Raw genomic sequence first — 23,226 nt, forward strand, 5'->3', positions numbered from 1 at the left:
CTCTCACTCTCTCGCTTTTTGTGGTTGTGCGATAACTGAACACAATGCCTCAGCTCGGACATTCCTGCTCTCCTCTCCACCCTCTTTTCCCTCCTCCTCCTCATCACTCCTCCCATTCTCCTCCTGCTCTGTGTAACAGGAAACTCCCCCTGTGGATATGGATGCAGTTTTTTTTGGAAAATGTGCGAGGGAAAAGGAAGATGTCTACTTTAATATAAAGTGAACATGGCATGAACATAAGTTGAATAAACTGATGGATAAATTAGATTTCTAAATATAATAAGCATGAGTATGGGTCTACTATGACAGACGAGACCTTTGATATCAACAAAAGAAAACGTGTTCAACAAAACAAGAAAAAAACATTTTTTCCTCCAACAGCATGTATTTGTTTCTTTTAAATTTCTACTTAAAAAAGATGCACACATTCAGTAACAGCTCAACAGCCATTATGAACAACCTTGGGGTCTATTGATGATTATATATTAATCCATGTACCTTGGTATCTCCAGGTATCTTGTGTGAAAGAGCACTCAAAGTTGTTTAAGGTTTATGCTCAACCCTAAGTTGATCAGTTTCCAGAATTCCAAGTACACTTGAAATTAAAGACTTCTTTAAAATATATTATATTGGTAAAAGAGAGGCTACAGCACCCTCCAGTGCTGAAAGACTCAAACCGTCTAAATACTAGATGAAGTCCACTTTCTTCAATTTCTTCTCTTGTGAAATTGTCAAAAGTAAGATTGTGTCATCAATAATAAATTAATACTAATGACTATGTTAATTTCAATTCTCCACTTCAAGCCTTAAACATAAAACTCAGATTGAACCCCTAAATAACTTAAACTTAATGAACTTCTTCTATAGTTCAGTTTACATGGCTTGAATATTTCCTGAATTATACCTTAATTTTTTTTTATTCTTAAGTAATTATTTTTTTATAATTGAACTTTTTTCATATCAAAACGTACACATAAATTGATTTATTGTCAATATTATCTTTATATGTTGCTCATTTATTTATTCCTTTCTTATATTGCAGTTGAAGTACATGTATTATTTTTGTTAATAGTAATTTGACTGACATAAAAAAAACAAAAAAAAAACAGAAGCTTTATATTTAAAAAAAAAATGGCACAGATAATTTTCCAAAAGTTGATTCTGTTCATCTGGACGTAGCGTTTTCAGTGGGAGAAACATTTCGTCACTCATCCAAGTGACTTCTTCAGTCTCAGCTAACTACAGGTCTTTTAAACGGTGTATTTGCATAATGACTGATAATAATGAAATGAAATAATAATGAAAACACTATGCTCAGATAATTGTTTTGGGCTGGAGATTTTGTGATTTTGTTTTGTTTATACCAATCTGTGTCTACACATGCATTTGAGAACTTATTTATCTTACACTTGATATGTCTGAGTCAGTTTTTTCTTGGGAAATGACAGAGCGATGAGGAACCTTCTTACAGTAAAATGATGTTTTAATTTAATGGGGAAAAATATCCTACCCTGCTCACATAATTTCCTTGGGGATTAATAAAGTAAAAAATCTTGCAAAACAAATATGAATCATACTAGATATCATTATGTATTACAGTGGGTGAGAGGTAGAACTCCCTACATGAGGTCACGGTGGGAATTACTACATGTTTGATGTGGCAGACTTTTGCCTCAAATGTCTTTTTAGCACAAAACTGGGATTTGTGTCTCCAAATATAACTGAACCAGGGACCTTTCACTTGCCAAGCAAATGTGTAAACTGCAACAGCTTAATAGTGCAGTAGAGCAGCTGAAAGTTGATTCTTAAGTTATTACTACTTTACTAAATATAGTATTATTTTCTTATAGTATCATTTTTCTTTAAAACTGGCAATTGTCCTCCCAAACACGTAGGAAAAACTCAGGTTGCATGAGTTGTACTTCTGTTTTGTGTGACTAGGTGGCAGAATTAGAACTTGCTGTACTTTTGTCAAAGAAAATCATGCATTATTAGAACTATAAGGTACAACAAAAGGCATTAACACACCCCAGAAGAGCTTCAGGCTTTTGAACTTAGCACTTGTAACCAGCTGGATGGCCCCTCTTCTCTTTAGTTCAGAGGTCATCCAAGTTTTCCAAAAGTAATTTCAAATTTCAATTTCTCTGACCTCAGAACAATTTTACATGAGTGATTATATCCATTATTATATCACTTTATTTTAAATATTTAAGTCTTCATAATTTTATGCTAAAGAACACTATTCTTAAATTCTTCCACCGTTGTAGACTTTATTTTTTGTTGTGCTTTTTTGGGACCTCCTGGGTGAGTCATCAGTGCAGTCTTGGAGTAATTTTTGAAGGCTAGCTGCTTCTGGGAAAGTTCACCACTCTTCAAAGTTTTCTTCTTTTGTGGATAGTGACTCTCATTTAGTTTGGTGTGGAGTCCTAAAACTGTAAAAACTGCTTTGTAAACTTTTCCACACTTACATTTTCACATAGGTTTGTATAGCATTTTTTAAATCATGACTGAAATGAAGTAATGAGTTAAATGATTTAAAAAGTTTTGATTTCCTAATTTACTTTGCTTTAAGTGTGAAAAATATGCCAAAAAAAAGAGTAAGTGGCAAATACTTGTTCATAACTGTATATGTATTTGTGACAAAAATAAGTGGTCTTACCTGCTGTGGGGACCTCTTGTGAATAAGGGAGCGGCCAAAAGTGGGTTTGTTTTGTCATTTCTTAAATACAAGAGGGGAAAGACCTTGTAGGAATGAAAAATAGTACAGGGAGAGAAACAAGAATGTCTGTGTCAGGCAATGTAAAAATACACTGACATTATGTGGCCATCTGCTTAGCTAGTTATCAGTTTGTGTTTGATACAGAGTGACATATGGCTATTTACTGCCATCTGGTGTTAGTTATACAGAACTGCAAGTAAAGTCACTGTTGCGTTCTTGTTGTTGTTTTTCTGTTGACAAAAAACAGCTGTGGATATCTGTCTTTTTCATAGCCATTTTAGGATTTTTTTGTTACAGAAGGTCTCTCAAAGATTTAGACACCAAAGTGTCAAACTGACACTGACTGTCTCTTATTATTATTAACTGATTATTAACTGAACATACTTGAACTGATTGGCGCCATAGGCAAAAAACAGGGGGACCATCCAACCAGTGTTCAGCACCAACTATGCAGATATGAAAAATGAAAAATCCTCCAACGCTCACCCAACAATATTACATTTCCTATGATTTTTCATCTGATATATACTGCTTCATTTCCACGCATATAAAATGAATATTGTTGCACATTTAAAAAAAAAAAACACCTGCAAGTAGAGGGTGGACTGGTGGAGCGTGGTGCATTACTTCAATGTGACTCTTATGGCAGAGTCACAGTTTTTTTTTGCATATCAATATATTATTAACTAAAAATACACCTGTGAGAAATATTAATAGGTCATGTGGTCGAAACCAGGGATTGGATTCTTCATGATATAGACATATTTACTTTGTGTTATTTTCATGGTTAAACACCCCTGCGAGCATCAAAACAAGAAAGCTCATATTTGAATAAAACACGAGAACAGCTGTGATGACCTAAACTGCATTCCTTGATTTGTATACACATGGATCGTTGTTTGTTTCAAAGTTATTTGAATTATGAAAATGTTATGAAAAAACGAATATCATTTGCATGGCTTCATTCTAGCTGCATGATTAGCTGGTGGTGATCATTCGCAAAGTCCTTCTAAGAGCACATTTCAGCCATCTGGAAGCAAATCTTTGTGGTTGAGTTAAATTTCTACTATGCGTGTATTTTCATAACATTGCAGCTTTTCTAATCTCTTAATACAAAGTGCCGTCATGGACACACCTTGGCTCGTGTAACTGACAACACTGAACAAACGTCATGCTAATTGTTATCTGGTCTTATGGGAAAAGGGGAAAAGAAAGAAAATATAAAGGCCAACGTATTTTAACCGTGTAAAAAGATTCAAAGAACGAACTTGAATTGCAGCATGCAAAACTCTCCTGTACTCCTCCTTTTACCTATTACAAAAACACTCATTTTTTTTAAAGAGGTGGACATTCGAATCAGACATTTACAAGAGTGGCTGACAATAGGAGGAAGATCAGACTACTGACAAAGTGAGTCTTCTTCTTCTTTTTCCTCTTTTAGCTGATCACTTTAGTCACCACAGAGCAGACTCCTCAATCACACCAACACTGCATCGCTTCACACTAGTTACAAGGGAAAAGATCTTTAAAGATAAAAAATAAAATAAACAATATTGTCACAACTAAACAATTATAGAATATTTGTCTGTTTTTACATCATTAGGTTTTCATTCAAGACATAATTACCCCTTGGATGCACAACCTACCAATACCTACACTCTTCCACGAGTGGGGTCAAAAATGACCCCAAATAGAAACAATGCATTTTGCTATAAACTTGGTTGTTATTCTTCAAAATCTTTAAAACGAAGAGTTGTTATATTTTCATATTTGAGGTATTCCTCATAAAACATGTTTGTGACATGAGGCCCTTTACATTTTTATTTATTTTTTTCATTAATTTTAAGAAATTGCAGTTTTTGTATCAGTTGTATCACTTTTGTATGCTTGCTCTGCATATACTGCAGAAGCTGGGCCTTCCAACTGAAAGGCACAAGTTGTTCATCCACTGTAACACAATCACTGAGGATGAATTTCTGCCTGCAGTTGACCAGGAACAGGTCCCATATGTAGCAGAAAGCTGCGATGTGGTTTGTTTTCAGTCGGTAGGCTCTGGTTCTCTTGTCATCAAAGTGCAAGAAACTGTGAATATCTTCAAATCTTTGAATTGACATAGTGGCCTTGAACAATGGGTTATGCAGAGGACTTGTACATCCCAGTTCTTCTCACTTCCTTCAAGAATGGTCAATCAAATGAAGGTCAGGAGCTTATATTTGTTTACATTTTTCCACTCTTTTCCAACGTCTTTGGCTACTCTTCGTGCCTCCATGTTTGTGCATGTCAGCACCTCTTCTATTATATTTTAAGACATGAACATCTTCCATGCATTTACTGGGGAGAAAGTACTAAACCCAGGTGCAAGCCCTGGCCGACTAATTCAGAATATTGTGGCTAGAGCAGTAAGAGGGGCTCATTCTGTTGGACTCAATATCCATTTCCTCTTCAGAGGACTCATCAGAGGACTCCTCTGTATCTGACTGGCCTTGTCCAGTGGGGGGGACAATAGTCTGGGTCCTCCATATCTGAGATGTGCGATTCTGAGTCAATGCCTCCGATGGGCTCTTCATCACATCCATCCTGGATCATTTGTAGGGCCACAGGGATCCTAGCTGGCCTCATAGCAGCTATGTTACTTTAAATATAAAAAAAACCTCAGAAAGGGCAATGTTTGAAATGCACAGGAAACTATAAATAGGGCTGCAAATAAATGGTCGAGCAGGTGCGCATTTGCTGTCAAAATAAAGATAAGAAGTTGGAACGCTTGTTTGTGTACATTAGATGTTCTGGAGGAGGACAGATATTTGTTCAGAACTCTTAAAGATGTCGAAGAAGCAAGCTCGGTAAGCAGTTACTTTGGTGTTCCTCCACCGCAAAAGAAGCGCGTATTCTTGGAATTTCTGGGAATTTCCTTTTATTTTGACATTGAATGCACACCTGCAGACCACTTATGTGCAGCCCTGACTTTAAATCATGTATGTTACTGTGTAAAAATTCATTCCTGATCCTTTAGAAGTGTAAGTGGGACAGTCAGAGTTGCTTCAGAATGAAAGTTCCATAGAAGATTCCACAGGAACTGCTTGGGGTCATTTTTGACTCCACTTGTGGAAGAGTGGGGTAGTGATACAAAAACTGCATTTTTTTTTAAATTAATGAAAAAATAAATAAAAAAGCAAATGGCCTCATGTTACAAACATATTTTTTGAGGAATACCTGGAATATGAATATATTACAACTTTACATTTTAAAGATTTTGAAGAAACACAACCCCACGGGTCATGAAACCGCAATTTCAAAAAGACTTTGGATGCTGAGTACACTGTAAAAAAACCAAAAACCAAAAAACAAACATATTTTATTCACAAAAGAGCCAGAAACCATAAGAAAAGTTTAAAGTTGGGGCTTGGCAGTGCTGCTGCCGTAGGCCCCGGTCTGGATGGGCCTTGGCTCCCTTGCCTTGGTGGGTACCAGAAGACGGGGGTGCCTACTGGGGTCAGCGGGGGAGCTGGCCCTAGGGAGGGGCATCCTCCCCTCCCTTCTTTTCCTCACCATCCCCGGCTACCTCCCTCTTCCCGCTCCACCACATCCACCCACACAGGTAGGGCCTTGGGGTGCGGGTGTGTCACCACGGTGCAGGGGAGACATTCCCCCCCCTCTATCCCCTTCTGGCCACCTGTGCCTCAATTTTATCTCACAACTTAGACATCCACATTACTTACACTCTCATAACACACACATATATATAGGGCCTTGAGGGTGGGCACGTTAACGGCGTCCAGTGGACGGTCTGTGTACTTAAACCTACCTCTGGCGCTGGTGCCCACCTCTCAATTTTAAATCCATGTAGACATTGAGGGTTCTCGGGAGGGGCCGTGCTAACACCTGCTGCTCTCTGGCAGCAGCACCATGCTCTCCCTTGTTTTAAATGCACTTTAGAACAACACGCAGCAACACTACACATGAGCGGGAGGAGGGAGGTATGGGGTCTTCACACACCCCCGTTCTCTACTAGCCATCGGGGCGGGGGGGCTGGGAGGAGATGTTGGCTGTCCGATTGGCCTCCATGCTGCTGCGGAGCCTGGGACGGTCTTCTTGCCTCCACCCCGGGGGGAAGGGTAACATCTCTTGGGTCTGGGTTCTGTTTCCCCCTCTGGGGAAGAGGGTACCTGGACCCGGGGTATAGAGTATGTTTGGGGAGTGTGATTGTGTGTACTTGTCCATTTATGTCAATCCTTACGTTGGGTGAGTGCTGAGTGTTTTCATATGTGTGCATGAGGGTGGGAATGCATGTTTGTGTCTGTGTGTGCCTGTTTGTCTGTGTTTATATGTCAGGTTGGGTCTTACACTCCACCTCTCTGGGAACTCGCAGGCCCTCCAAGGCCTATCTCCCCTCACCACACTCCCTGCCGGTGACTGATGCCCTCAGGGGTCGGTGCATTGGTGGTTCTTGGTGTCCGGGGCTGGGCGCTCAGGTATGTACCAGCTCACTCCTGGTGGCTACTTGGCAGGGCCTGGCGCCTGTTGCTCGGTCAGGCCTCTTCCGGGATGCGGGGGGGGCCTTCGGGCCTCCGGCCTCTGGGCCTGCGGCTCGGTTCACTCTGGCACAGCTGGCTGCCGGCAGAGCCGGCGGCACGCCGGTGCAGCCCCCTCTAGCTTCTGCTCGGTGGCTACTGGGTGACGCCTCGTCTGGGGATCCTCAGCCCTTCCCATGAGGGTGGCACGGATGCCCCTCCGGTGGTCCTCCTTGGGGTCTCGCACTCTGGGGCCTCTGGATGTCTGGAGCCTGGATCTCCTCCATACCTGCTTCACGCCCTGGGGGACGGGGCTATGGCTCGCTACATCCTCTTGCAGACCATTACATGGGGAAACCATTTGAATACAAGCACACTGATCCACACAGGTATGCACATGTGTGTTCACTGCTCGTAGACTTAAATTACACCTTTCTTGGCTGCTACTTCAAAGCACATTGTGCGCTGTCTGTCCTGCGTGCTGCACAACAACATTGAATATTTAGTATTTACTGCTGTTTACACTTAGCTAGATTAATGCGATGGTGTTGTGTTTAGTATGTTGCTTTGTTTTTTTTGCTTGTTTTCTATTCTTTCTCTCTCAACAGGTGATCCAGGAGATTTTTTTCCTCCCCCCCTTTCTCACTGTCCCTCTCCCCTTCTGTTTTTCTTTTCCTTCCTCTTTCTCTCTCCCTTTCCTATCCCTCACTCATGTCTGTCCCATCTGTAACAACTGAAAATAAAATAAATAATAAAAACAAAGGTTGATCAAATGGACCAATACGGCAATGCCACGATGATCCATTTGGCAAAATAAATCCATTGGGTATCCTTGTTGGTCTTCAGACAACAATTCTGACGGCTAAAGAACCAAATGGGTCAGGCAAAAAAAAAAAGAAAGAAAAAAAGAAAAGTTTAAAGTGAGACAATTTGTATTCTCATGAAAAATATTAAAAGTTAAATGGTAGTGAAAATAATATAACGAGACCATCTTAGACAGGCATATTTTCACCAATCTGGAAAAAACTGCATATACAATTTGTTGAAGAATACTGTTTCTCAATGTGAAATTGCAAAGTCTTTAAGTATCTTGTGTGATGTACATAATATCATTAAAGAAACTGTGAAATTTTGAATTAATTGATCAAGGTCAAAAATCTATATTGGAAAATTAGGACAAGGCCATGTGTTCCTGCCATCAAATTCAAAATCAGCTTATTTTGTTTTTACAGTAGTACATTTTCTCAGTTTGACATTTGATATGATTTTATGTTGTATATGTGATTGTTATTTTATATTTTCTTCCAGATGTCAGTAATCTCATCCACCTTCAATGACTTTCTTTCCTTGATCAGCTATTCTCTCCCTTTGAAAATACAGTGTCTCATCTACAGACCAAGGTCCCTTATTTTAATCTCCTTCAGCATCACCATTATCCTCCTCCTCCTATGCACACTTATCCTCTAATATGTTCTGCAACAGTGGTGGAGAGGGCACTCTGTCTTCTCAGCATTAACAGCAAGTCAGTCAGACAGTTTCACATACCACATATGTCACGGTCCTGGGTCTCCTGACCCAGCGTTTTTAGTTCTTTGTGATTTTCGTATTATTGTACTTGTGTGATTTATTCTATGGCTTCTAGTTTTGATCCCTTGCCCTTCATGTCTCCCTGTGTGCCCCTCTGTGTATCTGTGAGCCCTCGTCTCTCCTTATGTTTTATTCCATGCTTCCCCTGCCCATTATGTCTAAGTTCTCCCCGTGCTCTCTCTTCCCCCTGTGTGCCCTCTATGTATTTATGAGCCCTCGTCCCCTTTCGTGTTTATTCCATGTCTCCCCTGCCTGTTACGTTGGTGTTCTACTCGTGCTCTCTCTCCTCCTGTCTGAACCTCTGTGCTCCCTGTTTCACCTCTCCCGTCAGTGTTCAGTTCACCCCGCCCTGTCTCGTTATGGCTATCAGTGTCACCTGTGTTCCCCGTGTGTTCCCACTCCCCTCGTTAACCCTCTGTGTATTTCTGTCTGCGTCTCCCTCTGTTCAGCGTGACGTCGTCCCTCATGTTGTGTGGATCTCCCTGTGTCTCTGCGTATGTTAGTTTTTCCCCAGTCTAGTTTTGTATCGCCTATCATCTTCTGTTACGCAATAAAGCTGCCTTTTGAGTTTATTCCCTCGTGCCTGTGAGTCCTGCATTTTGGGTCCTACTCCTGCCTGCCGCACAGCGTTCCATGACAGTACGACGTCACCAGATATGGACCCAGCAGACTTACCCGGGGAGAGCGATCTGATACGTGTCCAACGCCTAGTCGAGTGGATAACCCACACTTCCAATACAAGGGCCAAGATTGTGGGGATAAATGCTATCGAAGCAATCCTCAAAGGAAATTCTCATCTCCGCCAGGTCAGTGGATGTTTGGACCTATTGGCCAATTTGAATAACGCCCGGGAGGCGGCGCGAACTCGGGAAATATCAGACTTGGCCCAGCAGCAACAGACAACAGCCACCCTGGAGCAGCCGCGTCAGTTTCACCGGCCGGATGTGGTTTTTCCCGGCCCTTTGGAGCCATCTGTGGGGAAAAAGAAACGGCATTCACGCCGCCGACGCGCCACCCCACAGCCGGACATTCAGCCTTCTAATTCACCTGTTGTGCTACCAGAAGCTCAGTCGGCTCCCTCGCAGCCCGTCCCAGCTCAGTTAGCTCCCTCGCAGCCCGTCCCAGCTCAGCCAGCTCCCTCGCAGCCCATCCCAGCTCAGCCAGCTCCCTCGCAGCCCGTCCCAGCTCAGCCAGCTCCCTCGCAGCCCGTCCCAGCTCAGCCAGCTCCCTCGCAGCCCGTCCCAGCTCAGCCAGCTCCCTCGCAGCCCGTCCCAGCTCCGTTAGCTCCCTCGCAGCCCTTCACAGCTCCGTTAGCTCCCTCGCAGCCCTTCACAGCTCCGTTAGCTCCCTCGCAGCCCTTCACAGCTCCGTTAGCTCCCTCGCAGCCCTTCACAGCTCCGTTAGCTCCCTCGCAGCCCTTCACAGCTCCGTTAGCTCCCTCGCAGCCCTTCACAGCTCCGTTAGCTCCCTCGCAGCCACCCTCAGTTCAGTCTCCTGTGTCCCCGTTAGCTCAGCCATTAACTCCACCACAAGCTCCATTTTCACCTCTACCATCGCTTCAGTCATCAGTTCGGTCTGCCACTCAGTCGCCCTTAGCTCCATCATCCACACTGCCACCTGTTTCTCTTCCACCACAACCGTCACTACACCCAGCCACTCAGGCTGCTACTCAGCCAGTCATTCAACCCATAGCCCTGCCGTTGCCATACCCTGTAGCTGAGCCACTAGCCGTCCGACCCACAGCCACTTCAGCCACTCCTTCACCCGTTACACCTCCACTACAACCATCAGTGCAGTCTCCAGTGTCCCCAGTGCAGTCTCCAGTGTCCCCAGTGCAGTCTCCAGTGTCCCCAGTGCAGTCTCCAGTGTCCCCAGTGCAGTCTCCGGTGTCCCCAGTGCAGCCTCCTTTAGCACAGTCACCCACTCAACCACCAGCACCACAACCGTCACTACCTCTAGTTCATTCCCCTGTGAAGTCATTAACTCCACCACCTACTCCACCCTCACCACCACCGTTACTACAGACATCAGTTCAGTCCCCTGTGCAGTCATTTACTTCTCCACCGTTAGCAGCTCAGGTCCCCGTGTGTCCAGCAGCTCAGGTCCCCGTGTGTCCAGCAGCTCAGGTCCCCGTGTGTCCAGCAGCTCAGCTCGCACCTGAACCTTTGGCCCAGTTCCCCGTAGCAGTGCGGTTTTCTAGCCAGCTTAACATTGAGCCCGGGGTCCCAATCCTCTCTGGCTCTACTTCAGCTCCTGCTGGAAGCTCGGATGAGCTCATCCAGGACTCCGCGGCTCCCACGCCGCCATCTACCTCGTCCGCTGGGGGTTCCAGTGAGCCCGACCAGCACCTCCCTGTCTCCGCTGGAGGGTCCGAGAGGCCCGTTCAGCCTCCTGTCTCCGCTGGAGGGTCCGAGAGGCCCGTTCAGCCTCCTGTCTCCGCTGGAGGGTCCGAGGGGCCCGTTCAGCCTCCTGTCTCCGCTGGAGGGTCCGAGGGGCCCGTTCAGCCTCCTGTCTCCGCTGGAGGGTCCGAGGGGCCCGTTCAGCCTCCTGTCTCCGCTGGAGGGTCCGAGGGGCCCGTTCAGCCTCCTGTCTTCGCTGGAGGGTCCGAGGGGCCCGTTCAGCCTCCTGTCTCCGCTGGAGGGTCCGAGGGGCCCGTTCAGCCTCACGCCGCATCAGCTGGAGGGCCCGAGGAGCCTGTCCAGCCGCCATCTGCGACCGCCTCGTCATCACCTGGCCCGGCTACATCCGCCTGTGCTTCTGCTACGCCTGGCCCGGCCTCAGCCTCTGCAACCTCGCCTGGCCCGGCCTCAGCCTCTGCAACCTCGCCTGGCCCGGCCTCAGCCTCTGCAACCTCGCCTGGCCCGGCCTCAGCCTCTGCAACCTCGCCTGGCCCGGCCTCAGCCTCTGCAACCTCGCCTGGCCCGGCCTCCGAGTCTTCGTCTGCTGCAGCCTCTTCAGAGCCTTCGTCTGCTGCAGCCTCTTCAGAGCCTTCGTCTGCCGCAGCCTCCTCTTCAGAGCCTTCGTCTGCCGCAGCCTCCTCTTCAGAGCCTTCGTCTGCCGCAGCCTCCTCTTCAGAGCCTTCGTCTGCTCCAGCATCCTCATCAGCTGCTTCGTCTGGTCCAGCATCCTCATCAGCTGCTTCGTCTGGTCCAGCATCCTCATCAGCTGCCTCGTCTGGTCCAGCATCCTCATCAGCTGCCTCGTCTGGTCCAGCATCCTCATCAGCTGCCTCGTCTGGTCCAGCATCCTCATCAGCTGCCTCGTCTGGTCCAGCATCCTCATCAGCTGCCTCGTCTGGCCCTGCGCCCACCGGGCCATGGCCGGCACGCCTGGGACTGGAGGGCCGCCGCTGCCTTCCGCGCGGTCGGCCTCCTGAACTGCTCCGTCGTCTCCTTCGCCGCCGCCGCTGCCTTCCGCGCGGTCGGCCTCCTGAACTGCTCCGTCGTCTCCTTCGCCGCCGCCGTTGCCTTGCGCACGGCCGGCCTCCTGAACTGTTTCCGCGTCGCCGCCGTTGCCTTGCGCACGGCCGGCCTCCTGAACTGTTTCCGCGTCGCCGCCATTGCCTTGCGCACGGTCGGCCTCCTGAACTGTTTCCGCGTCTCCGCCGTTGCCTTCCGCACGGTCGGCCCCCTGAACTGCTCTGTGTTTTGGGTTGTTTTCTTGGGCTCCGGTGTTTTCTGTGCTCTTTGTTTTCTGTTCCGAGCCCTCCGTCCTGGTCCCCCGCCGCCCGCCCTGGGTTGTTTTCTGTTTGGTTTTGTTTTTCTGTGTTTGGGCTGTCTGGAGCCAGCCCTTGAGGGGGGGGTACTGTCACGGTCCTGGGTCTCCTGACCCAGCGTTTTTAGTTCTTTGTGATTTTCGTATTATTGTACTTGTGTGATTTATTCTATGGCTTCTAGTTTTGATCCCTTGCCCTTCATGTCTCCCTGTGTGCCCCTCTGTGTATCTGTGAGCCCTCGTCTCTCCTTATGTTTTATTCCATGCTTCCCCTGCCCATTATGTCTAAGTTCTCCCCGTGCTCTCTCTTCCCCCTGTGTGCCCTCTATGTATTTATGAGCCCTCGTCCCCTTTCGTGTTTATTCCATGTCTCCCCTGCCTGTTACGTTGGTGTTCTACTCGTGCTCTCTCTCCTCCTGTCTGAACCTCTGTGCTCCCTGTTTCACCTCTCCCGTCAGTGTTCAGTTCACCCCGCCCTGTCTCGTTATGGCTATCAGTGTCACCTGTGTTCCCCGTGTGTTCCCACTCCCCTCGTTAACCCTCTGTGTATTTCTGTCTGCGTCTCCCTCTGTTCAGCGTGACGTCGTCCCTCATGTTGTGTGGATCTCCCTGTGTCTCTGCGTATGTTAGTTTTTCCCCAGTCTAGTTTTGTATCGCCTATCATCTTCTGTTACGCAATAAAGCTGCCTTTTGAGTTTATTCCCTCGTGCCTGTGAGTCCTGCATTTTGGGTCCTACTCCTGCCTGCCGCACAGCGTTCCATGACAACATAGTCACTATGGAACTAATTTATAGTTTTGGATGTATCCTCATCTGTTTCGCTAACTACAACCAAGATTTAAATATACTGTTAGTGGGGGCCTTATGTATTTGTCCAACTGGTTTGGAGAGACTTCACATCTTGACCTATGTGAAGCGTTACTTGGCTGTTGGTCATCCCATCACGTGACTGAGAAATGAAAGAGGAATCAGAATGAGAAATATATCTAGTGACTGTGCTTGGCTGCTTTCTATGTTTGGGGCAGGTTTGTCAATGAAAGAAGACATCTTTTTCATTGTGTACTTCTGCCTCCATATAATATCAATAATAACTATATCTTTCTGCAGTCTTTGTGTACTCTGTATTTTGATCCGTCCTGGCCCAGGGGAACAGGGACAGGGTTGACCAGTCAAAGCAGAGGGCATTCTACACTACTGTGGTCCTGCTGGTTGTTCTGGTATTGAGGTTTGCCAGGACTGTGATTTGGGGATGTGCTCAATAATTCAGAGGGAAATTATTGTCTGATTATGAAATGTTTTTTTCTAAGGGTACATTTTGCCAGCAGTCTGGTGTAACGTTTGCTTTTTCTACACAGAACAGGAAAATTAACATCTTGTTCAAACAAAACAGCAACAAAAAATAAAGTCAGTGAGGGTAAACGCTATTTAATCATTCAAGCTAAAGCTACAATGTTACAATTAGATTACAAGGTGAGGGTCAACTTAAACTATTGGTCCCTCATTTGTTATATATTTTATTTTGACACTGAGAGTGGAAAGGTATAAATGATTTGATGTGTAAGATCTGTTTTTGTGTTGATATTTGCATTCTTAATTTAAATTATTGCAAATTATGTTTCATAATATCGGTTTGATACAGACAGTACAACAAACTGTTCTATTTCGGGCTTCCGTCCACACTGAGATGGCGTTTTTGTTCAAGAAAAATGGAGCTTTTTGAAAATGCTCTCCAAAGTGGATAAATTTGAAAATGCTGCTTTCACGTTGCAGTGTGGACTGCGAAAACAGAGGCTTTCGAAAATGGTGACACATTTTAGTCATATGATGCAGTCATGTGACCATGTGACCAATTCAGCTAAGATGGCGGATGGAATTGTACAGCAGTTGTTTTGGTTTTTCCCATTTTTCAAAGCCCTATTAAAGATTAATATCAGTTTGTACATGCTCCAGATAGCTTTTCTTCAAGACGGAATGTTAATTTCAGCGTATTTGTTTTGGTATGTCTCCCAGTCTATATTCTCGCTTGCTTTTGCAACTTTGTACCCTTGTGTTAGTCACAGCAACATCTCCACCTCATTGGCAATCCATTTGAAAAACTTTGTGCTTTTCCTCAACATTTTGGCGTTTCAAAAAGCTTGAAAGTAAATAAACAGCAGATGGAAATGAGGCAGGTCAAATCGTCTTACGTTTCATGCATGTGCAATACAGGAATGAAAGCTGTTATTCTTGGTGGACAGCCAAAGAATATAAATTCAGATAAATTTTAAAGCATACTGTGCGAGCCATACATGGGGAGCAACCTATTCTACAGTTTTCACAATAGACATGCTGGCATTGTTAACACCCCCTGCAAACTAGCCTATTCAGCTATGTCCTCTGTGATAGACCTTGGTTTTTGGTCTATATCTTTTTAACATATTTGAGTTACTAAGTTACTAAGTCCTGATGTACTAAACAGGCATACTGGGCTTTCCAATGATATCTCATGTGTCTGGGTGGTCTCTTTTAATTCCAAAGAGGAAGGAAATCACAAAAATGCTCATGAGAAGATTCTTTTTTCCTTTGTTTCTCAGGCAGATGTATGGGCTCAAAGGCATCTTATGTGAATCTCTGACTGCTGCGGTGTCTTTGAGTGTGAGATGAAGGCACTTGATGGAAACTTTTTTTTTTCGTCTGTTAATGGAAATATCCACTCAGATTTAGTATTTGAGAAATGTTCTATGCTTTGGTCATCAGAGAAAGTGATGGCAAAATTTCCCTACAGACATTAACTGTGTAAAAAGATTAAGTGGGAGAATTTGTTTGGAAACATGCAAAACTCCTTGGTAGTCCTCCATCTGTTACGCAAACACCCGCATTAATGTTTCCCATGAGATTCCTCATATTTGGATTAGCTTACAGCAGTCTCTCACAGTACAAGGTGATCAAACAACTGACCAGGTGAGTATACTTTAAAACCTCTATTACATATTTAAGCTGTTATTGTCCCTCATATACCATCATCTATTTTATTTTATTTCATCTATATCATCATCTATTTGACTGTCAGGCTAAACAAAAGTCCACTTGAGTTCACAAATTATGAATTTACGTTGAAACACACTGACTACATTTTAATATCATTATTTATCATTCACTCCTTGTAAAGTGCATCAGTGTATCATAAGCAAATTTAATAAATTGAATATATTTATGGAAAAAATACAGTTTGGTTAATAGATGAAGAACCACTCTTCTTGAATAGATGGATAAGTAACTCATGTAGCAAAGGCATTTCATGTCTGTCTTTTTCTTTTTCAGACATGCCAGTGAATGATTCCTCTTTCAGCACCTCTATCCCTTTAAGCACACTGTGTCTCCTCTCCAGACCAAGCTCTTATATTTTCATCTCATATAGTATCACCAAAATTGTACTCCTCCTCCCTCTCTACATTGTCATTCTCTGCTATCGCCTCCAACAATGGTGGAAAAAGCACTCCACCTCCTCAGCAACAACAGTGAGTCCCTCAGACAGCTTCATCTACCACATGGCGACCATGGAGCTGATTGGTATTATTGGGTGTCTCATCTGCTGTTTTGGAATCTACAAGCAAGATTTAATAATATTACTAGTAGGAACATTTATTAATTATTTTCGCTGGTATGGACAGACTTTCTTTCACATCCTGGCATGTTTGGAGCGCTACCTAGCTGTTGTTTATCCCATCGTCTACTTGGACCTGAAAAATGAAAGAGGGATCAGAATGAGGAATACCACTATTGGCTGTGTCTGGGTGCTTTGTGTTGCTGGGGCAGGTTCAGTGATGAAAGAAAACATTTTCATCATTGTTCACCTCTGCTTAAATATATTGTCCATAATCCCCATCTCCTTCTGTAGTCTTTCTGTTCTCTGTGTTTTGACTCGTCCAGGCCCAGGAGAAAGGGGGACGGATAAGACTGACCAATCAAAGCGGAGAGCATTTTACACCATTTTGTACATACTGGGAATGCTGCTGTTGAAGTTTGCATCTAGTGTGCTTTGGACTGTAATCTATGGTTTTGGAGGGAGTAATTGTGTAATAATGACAAGCTTTGTCTGGTTACATTTTCTCTTTAGTATAGTGTTACATGTACTACTTTTGAAAAGACTGGGAAACTCTGTATTTTGCAAAAACAACATCCACTGAGAATAGCAGCTAGTTTTGCGTTGATAGGATCAATATAAACAAAGGTACAAACAAATCACTGAAGCATGTTGTGCTTAGACTAGTAAGCAATTGCACAAAGTAATTAAAAATAAAGTAAAAATCTGATTTTTAGGTAGCAAATCAATGCCGCTATTAGCATTTGCTTTCTTGTAGTCTGTGTCCTGAGCACAAATTACAAAGGAAGAATAACTGAAGGCAGAAAAAGAAGAAGCTGTAGATAGGTGGTTATAAATCAAATTAGTATATTATATTTATAAATAAATATCCAACATAAGTTGTATCCATTTCACATTTGTTTCTTATTTTCTCAGCACATAAAAATTTTATCTTTGATGAAAGAAGTTTCATGTAAAAAGCACAGCACAGAAAACATATGAAACATATGCCTCCTCCTGTGTCTTATGTTTTACGGAGTCGTGGCTCAGTGAGAACATCCCAGACTGCGCGCTCAAACTGGAGGGCTTCCATCTGCTGCGCGCGGACCGGCAGACCGCTCTCTCCGGTAAGTCCAAAGGTGGAGGTCTCTGCTTCTACATCAATAGTGGCTGGTGCACAGATGTGACAGTGATTGCTCAGCACTGCTCTTCCTCTCTGGAATACCTTTTTATCCACTGCAAACCGTTTTATTCTCCGCGGGAGTTTGCTTCATTCATCCTGGCCGCTGTTTACATCCCGCCAGACGCAGATGCGCAGGCAGCTCAGTGCGCACTCGCGGAGCAGATTCTCCACACGGAGCGGACATTCCCGGACTCTCTCATTGCTCTTGGGGACTTTAACAAAGCCAATCTGAGCCATGAGCTTCCAAAATAGGACATTGCGGCGTGCAGCTCGGATCTCAGCTGACCCTTCTCACCCTGGACACAGTCTGTTTGACCTGCTCCCCTCAGGCAGGAGGCTCCGGTCCATCCGCACCAGAACCTCTCGCCATAAGAACAGTTTCTTCCCCTCTGCTGTTGGACACATGAACAATAACCATATGACTGTCCCCGCCACTAACACATGACCCTACGCTGTGTTCACTGTATCATTCCATGTTTGGCACTGATCACCACCTGCACTCATGTATATATCTTTCAACGTAGCACTCTTAATTCTTACTCTCATGTATATATCTCATGTATATCTCATGCACATATCTTTCCACGTAGCATTTTTAATTCTTATCCCTACTTTTATTTTTTCCATGTCTATTTAAGTGTTATTTATGACACCATGTTTGCACTGAAGCACCGCAGCAATTTCCTAATGTTGTAAACCTGCTCAACATTTGGCAATAAACCCCATTCTGATTCTGATTCTGATTCTGATTCTGATGTTTCAAAAAATAATGATTAAACATATAGTCATTTTTTTGCAATTAACGTGGTTTTTGATCAATTATTTTCACTTTAAAGCATAGTAAAGGTGTATCTTAACTCTTGTTTTCAAACTATAGAAAAATATAGAAAATATTTTGTTACAAATTTTTTTGTTTATACTTCCTTTCGGCTAACAGAACCAGGGTGAGTGAAGACCTCAAACCTCCCTACGCCTGCTCATATGTAGTGTTGCTATGTGCTGTTTTAAAGTGCATTTAAAACTCAGGAGAGCATGGTACTTGCTTCCTCTCAGAGAACAGCACGGCTCCTCCCGAAAACCCTTAGTGTCTAAATGCATTTAAAATTGAGGGTAGGGCACCAGCGCCAGAGGTGGGTTGGAGTACACCGACAATCCTCTGGATGCTGTAAAATGTGCCCACCCCCAAGGCCCTATATGTATGTGTTATGTGAAAGTGTGAGTAATGTGGATGTCTAGGTGGCAGAATAAAATTGAGGCACAGGCGGCCAGAAGGGGACAGAGGGGGACTGCCTCACCTGCACCCCAAGCCCTGCGTGTGTGGGTGGGTGTGGTAGAGCGGGAATAGGGAGGCAGCTGAGGATGGGGAGGGAAGAAAGAGAGGGGCAAGCGGCCCCTCCCTGGGGCCAGCTCCCCCGCTGACCCCCGCTGACCCCAGCTCCCCCGCTGACCCCAGTAGGCACCCCCACACTCTGGAACCCACCAGGGCCCAGGGGGCCCAGGCCCATCCGGACCGGGGCCTGCAGCAGCAGCACCGCCCAGCCCCACAGAGTCCGGGGCAGCCCACCTGACTCCACCCCAGAGAAAACTGCACCCACCCCATCATCCAATCATCTCCCAAACTACACAAGACAATAGACACCCAGGTTGGCTAGGAGGAGAAGTTGGCCGTCCGACTGGGGTTTGGAATGTGGGGCCTCCCTGCTGCTGTGGAGTTGGGGCGGTCTGCTTCTACCCACCCCAGGGAAAAGGGTAACACCACCTGGGTCTGGGTGCAGTTTCCCCCTCCAGGGGCAAGGGTACCTAGACCCGGGGCTTAGAGTACGCTTGGGGAGTGTGATTGTGTGTACAGTGTCTCTCTATGTCTGTCTCTACGTTGGGTGAGTGTTGAGTAATTGCATATGAGAGCATGAGGGTGGGAATGGATGTTTGTATCTGTGTGTGCCTGTTTGTCTGTGTCCATATGTCAGGTCGGGTATCAGACGCCACCTCTCAGGGGACATCCCAGGTCCTCCAAGGTATGGAGGCCTATCTCCCCCACCACTTCCCTTGCCAGTGGCAGACGCCCTCAGACGCCCTCTGTGTCCAGGGATGGGCCTCCTTGGTGGCTGCTTATCGGGGCCTGGAGCCTGGGGCTCGCTTGGCTACTTCGGGGGTGGTGTGCCCTCAGCCTCTCGGCCTGGGGCTCGGTCACTCTGGCACAGCTGGCTGCCGGCGGAGCTCACGGGCACGTCACTGCAACCCCCCTTCTCCCTTTTCTTTTCCTCATTCAAGTCTGTCCCATATCTAGCAAGTGAAAATAAAAAATAAATAAAATAAACAATATAAGGTGAATCAAATAGACCATTACGGCAAGGCTCACATTTAGACAATAATTCTGATGGCAAAAGAACCAAACAGGACAGGCAAAAAAAAAAAAAAAAAATGGAAGGCCTTCAGCAACTTGACGAATGGCAACATGGATATCCTGTTCCCAGTGATTATGAATCTTTGCCGTTCATCCTCTAGGGGTCAGATTTCGGATGAGGACACGATCGCCAGGATATAACACAGAGCTTCTCACTTTCCCATCATAATGTTTTTTCACTTCTGTCTGTTGACTTCCATGCATTCTCCCGCACTATGTCACATTCCTCTTGGATTTCTCGTGTCTATTTCTCTGTGCAGGTCCGGTGGTCTGTTTTCCATGTCTCAGAGGTGAGACCAAAAAGTAGATCAGTAAGTAACCTTGGGGACCTCCAAAAGTTGATTCTGTTCATCTGGACGTCGCTTTTTGTGGGAGAAACGCTTCGTCACTAATCCAAGTGACTTCTTCAGTCTCAGCTGACTGCAGGTTTCTACAATCTTATAAACAGTACATTTGCATAATGACTGAAACCAGCCCACTGAAGGAACAATGGGCTGGGAGGTCAGTTCCTTAATCTTAATTATGCAAAGTCTCATGACCATTGATCAACAACCACTGATCAAAGCCCACTGATCAATGGCCATGAGTACCATCCACAGAGAGTTGGGGAATTAAAAAACCAGTACGCATGTTGGAGAACTAAATATATGAGCCAAGAAAGATTCTTCTGCTAATTAATTATCTTAGTTTTTTCTGGGAAATTCTGTATGCTTTTGATATCAATTTTCTTCTTCACTGAATAATCACAATTAATGCAGTGATGCACTATTGTATTTAACCATGACTAAACACCCTATATGACTAAACAGAAATATCTGTTACACTATGTGTTTGTTGAACTATATCACTTGGAAATTCATGCTGATATGTTAGTCTTTAGAAAGCAAACCTCCTACCTTATATTCTCTACTAGAAACAAAATAAAACCTCTTTTTTAATTAAAACAAAAAAGCAAATCAGGTAACTCACACATTAGTTGTTTATATTTAAGTCATTTGAAATATTGTAGGCATGACAGATAAGAGGAATCACGTTTTCATGGTTTGTGTTTAGGTGAGAGGTAAGAAAATTTGATTTTAATACAGATTTACGTTCATGTGAATGATTTGTGTTTCACTTGTGAAGTATAAGTTGTGTGTTAACATATCAAAGAAAAATCTCATTGTAATCTCTTATGGTTATAATAATCTCTGAGCCAAGGGGGGAAATGCTGACGCTCTGGTCAGCTTGGAAGTGGAGAGAACAATGAGAAAATTTTCCTACAGAAATGAACCATGAAAAAAAAAACAAGACCAAATTAAGCATACATACATAATGCATCCGTCATAACATTCTCTGAACCCTTAAGGCTGTTAAAACAAGCACCATCTATTTCATCACAAGTTGATTTGGATTCTGTAAAAAACACAAAACTGTTGGAGGAATCTGGTTAGTGTACACTACCACATTAAGGAAGTGACTGCAAAATAACATAGTTGAACTGGCAAGAATTACATTTCTGGGAGAAGCAGTACATAGTAGTTATAGTATTAGAAGTAATAAGTCTAATAATAGATCTTGGGTCCCTGGGTCATGCTCTGGTGTCCATGAAAGAGGAGCGAGCATTATTAACATTCACCTAATGAAAAATACAAAAAATTAAAAAACATTCAAAACATCACAGCTTGCTTTGCAACATGCAAAACCTCCTCCCTCCTCCCACATGTGATATGAACACTCACTAATGATTTAAAGTGCTGTATAAAGTGCAGATATCAGTTTACCACACATTCTAACACCATAGAAGGAAGATTGGAAATAAGCACTACTGAAAAGGTGGGTGTCCTTTAACACTTGTTAAACTATTTGTTTGCTTTTGGATGTTTCCTGTTTGTGTTCATGTGAGTACTGTTTAATCTGACATATTTCTTTTTAGTCAAAATTAAAAAATGCAGATCCCATCAATGAAAGACACGTAAAAAAAGCTGCAATTGCTGCAGATTTTTTTCTTTATACTGACTGAAATTGACTTGAACTGTGTAGATATAAGAGCAATTTAGAAAATAGTGTTGTTTTGTTATCAAAAAATGTATTTGAAGGTTGTACATACTTTACTGAAAACATCAATATGTCATTTTTGCTTCTTTTCTTTCAGGACAAATACACGTACAGCTGATGTAATATTAACATTTTATTCATCTGATTATCTTCTAGATGTCAGTAAACTCTTCCTCTTCCAGTGACTCCACTTTTCTTCACCCAAACCTTTCTTCAATTAACGCCCACATTCCAGTTGACCTTGAATGCCTCATGTCAGAACCAGGCTCTCTCATCTTCACCACATTCAGCATCACAAATTTGTTCCTCCTCCTCCCTCTCTGCATCTTCATCCTCTACCATGGCTTCCAAGAATGGCATAAGAAGTGCTCCCCCTCTACGATAAGCCACTCTGACAGCTTCACCTACCACCTGGTCATCATGGAGCTGGTCGGCATCTCAGGGAATATCCTCAGCTGCTGTGGTATCTACAAGAAAAATTTGAACATGTTAGAAGTAGGGGACACTCTTTTTACTTTGACGTGGCACGGAGAGAATTACTTTCACACCCTGACCTGCGTGGAGCACTATCTGGCTGTTATTCACCCCATAACTTATGTGAGCCTGAAAAACCAAAGAGGGATCAGAATCCGAAACATAAGCATTGGCTGTATTTGGCTGTTTTGCTTTATAGGTATAGGCTGGATGATAAATAATAATGCCTTTCTCTTTTTGGATTTTTGCCATTTGATACTATTGCTGATGGTTGTCTCCTTCTGCAGCCTTTCTGTTCTTTGTGGTTTGATTCATTCAGGACCAAGAAAACACGGTGGAGGCTTTGACCAGTCAAAGCAGAGAGCATGTTACACCATTACGGCTGTACTTGTGCTGCTGGTATTAAGGTTTTGCTGGGGCCTGGTTTGGGCTATACAATTCATTTCAAGAGAAAATGTTAATTGTGTTACATTGGGATGCGAAGCCTGGTTTAATCTGCCAAGCAGTCTGGTGTTACCACTGCTATTTCTACACAGAAATGGTAAATTTGTGAGCTGTATAAGCAACAATCACTAAAAATTCTTCTTAATGTCATCAAACAGATTCGAAGACAATACGTTTTTAGGGGTAAGAGATGAATTGGGTCGTGTGATTATAGAGTGATGTATGAAGGTGTATTTATGCTGAGATAAAGGGGCCTGTTTATATTAATGTGGCCATCATTGTATTCATCTTTTGACGGCAGAGGAAAAATCACATTTGCTACTAACTTAGAATAAATATAATCTCGCTTGCAGAAAATTTCACGCTAAATCTACTGGCAGTTTAGTAACATAAAATTATTCGATTACAGTATAAACCTGCCTACTCTTTATCATATATAGCTCATATAAACATTATGCAAACCTTATAGTCGAACACCATCAGCTTTTGATTTGTCGACTTTGTGTTTCCACTGTTATTACTGTAAAATATATACCTGTATCCTAGAATAAGGATTGTTACAGTGCAACATGTTTAAAGTTTTTAAAATGTTGTA

The 23,226-nt window shown here is 43.9% G+C and overlaps 2 protein-coding genes across 2 annotated transcripts; both read left to right on the forward strand.

Annotated features, from left to right (window-relative positions):
* The first annotated feature begins 9,470 nt into the window (after positions 1 to 9,470).
* LOC146713994 (uncharacterized) lies at positions 9,471 to 21,831 on the forward strand. The gene is made up of 3 exons (XM_085439386.1): positions 9,471 to 9,738; positions 15,828 to 16,552; positions 21,811 to 21,831. Exons 1-3 carry the CDS (start codon positions 9,471 to 9,473, stop codon positions 21,829 to 21,831), a joined length of 1,014 nt encoding a protein of 337 aa, XP_085295512.1.
* A 38-nt stretch (positions 21,832 to 21,869) lies between these two features.
* LOC146713995 (uncharacterized) lies at positions 21,870 to 22,763 on the forward strand. Its single transcript, XM_085439392.1, has one exon. The coding sequence runs from the start codon at positions 21,870 to 21,872 to the stop codon at positions 22,761 to 22,763; it is 894 nt and encodes a 297-aa protein (XP_085295518.1).
* The last annotated feature ends 463 nt before the right edge of the window (positions 22,764 to 23,226 follow it).

This window comes from Copadichromis virginalis, linkage group LG3, assembly GCF_057382275.1.
Source record: "Copadichromis virginalis isolate Kocher_CV1m ecotype Utaka linkage group LG3, C_Virginalis_male_GT1.1, whole genome shotgun sequence".
Classification (NCBI taxonomy): Eukaryota; Metazoa; Chordata; class Actinopteri; order Cichliformes; family Cichlidae; genus Copadichromis; species Copadichromis virginalis.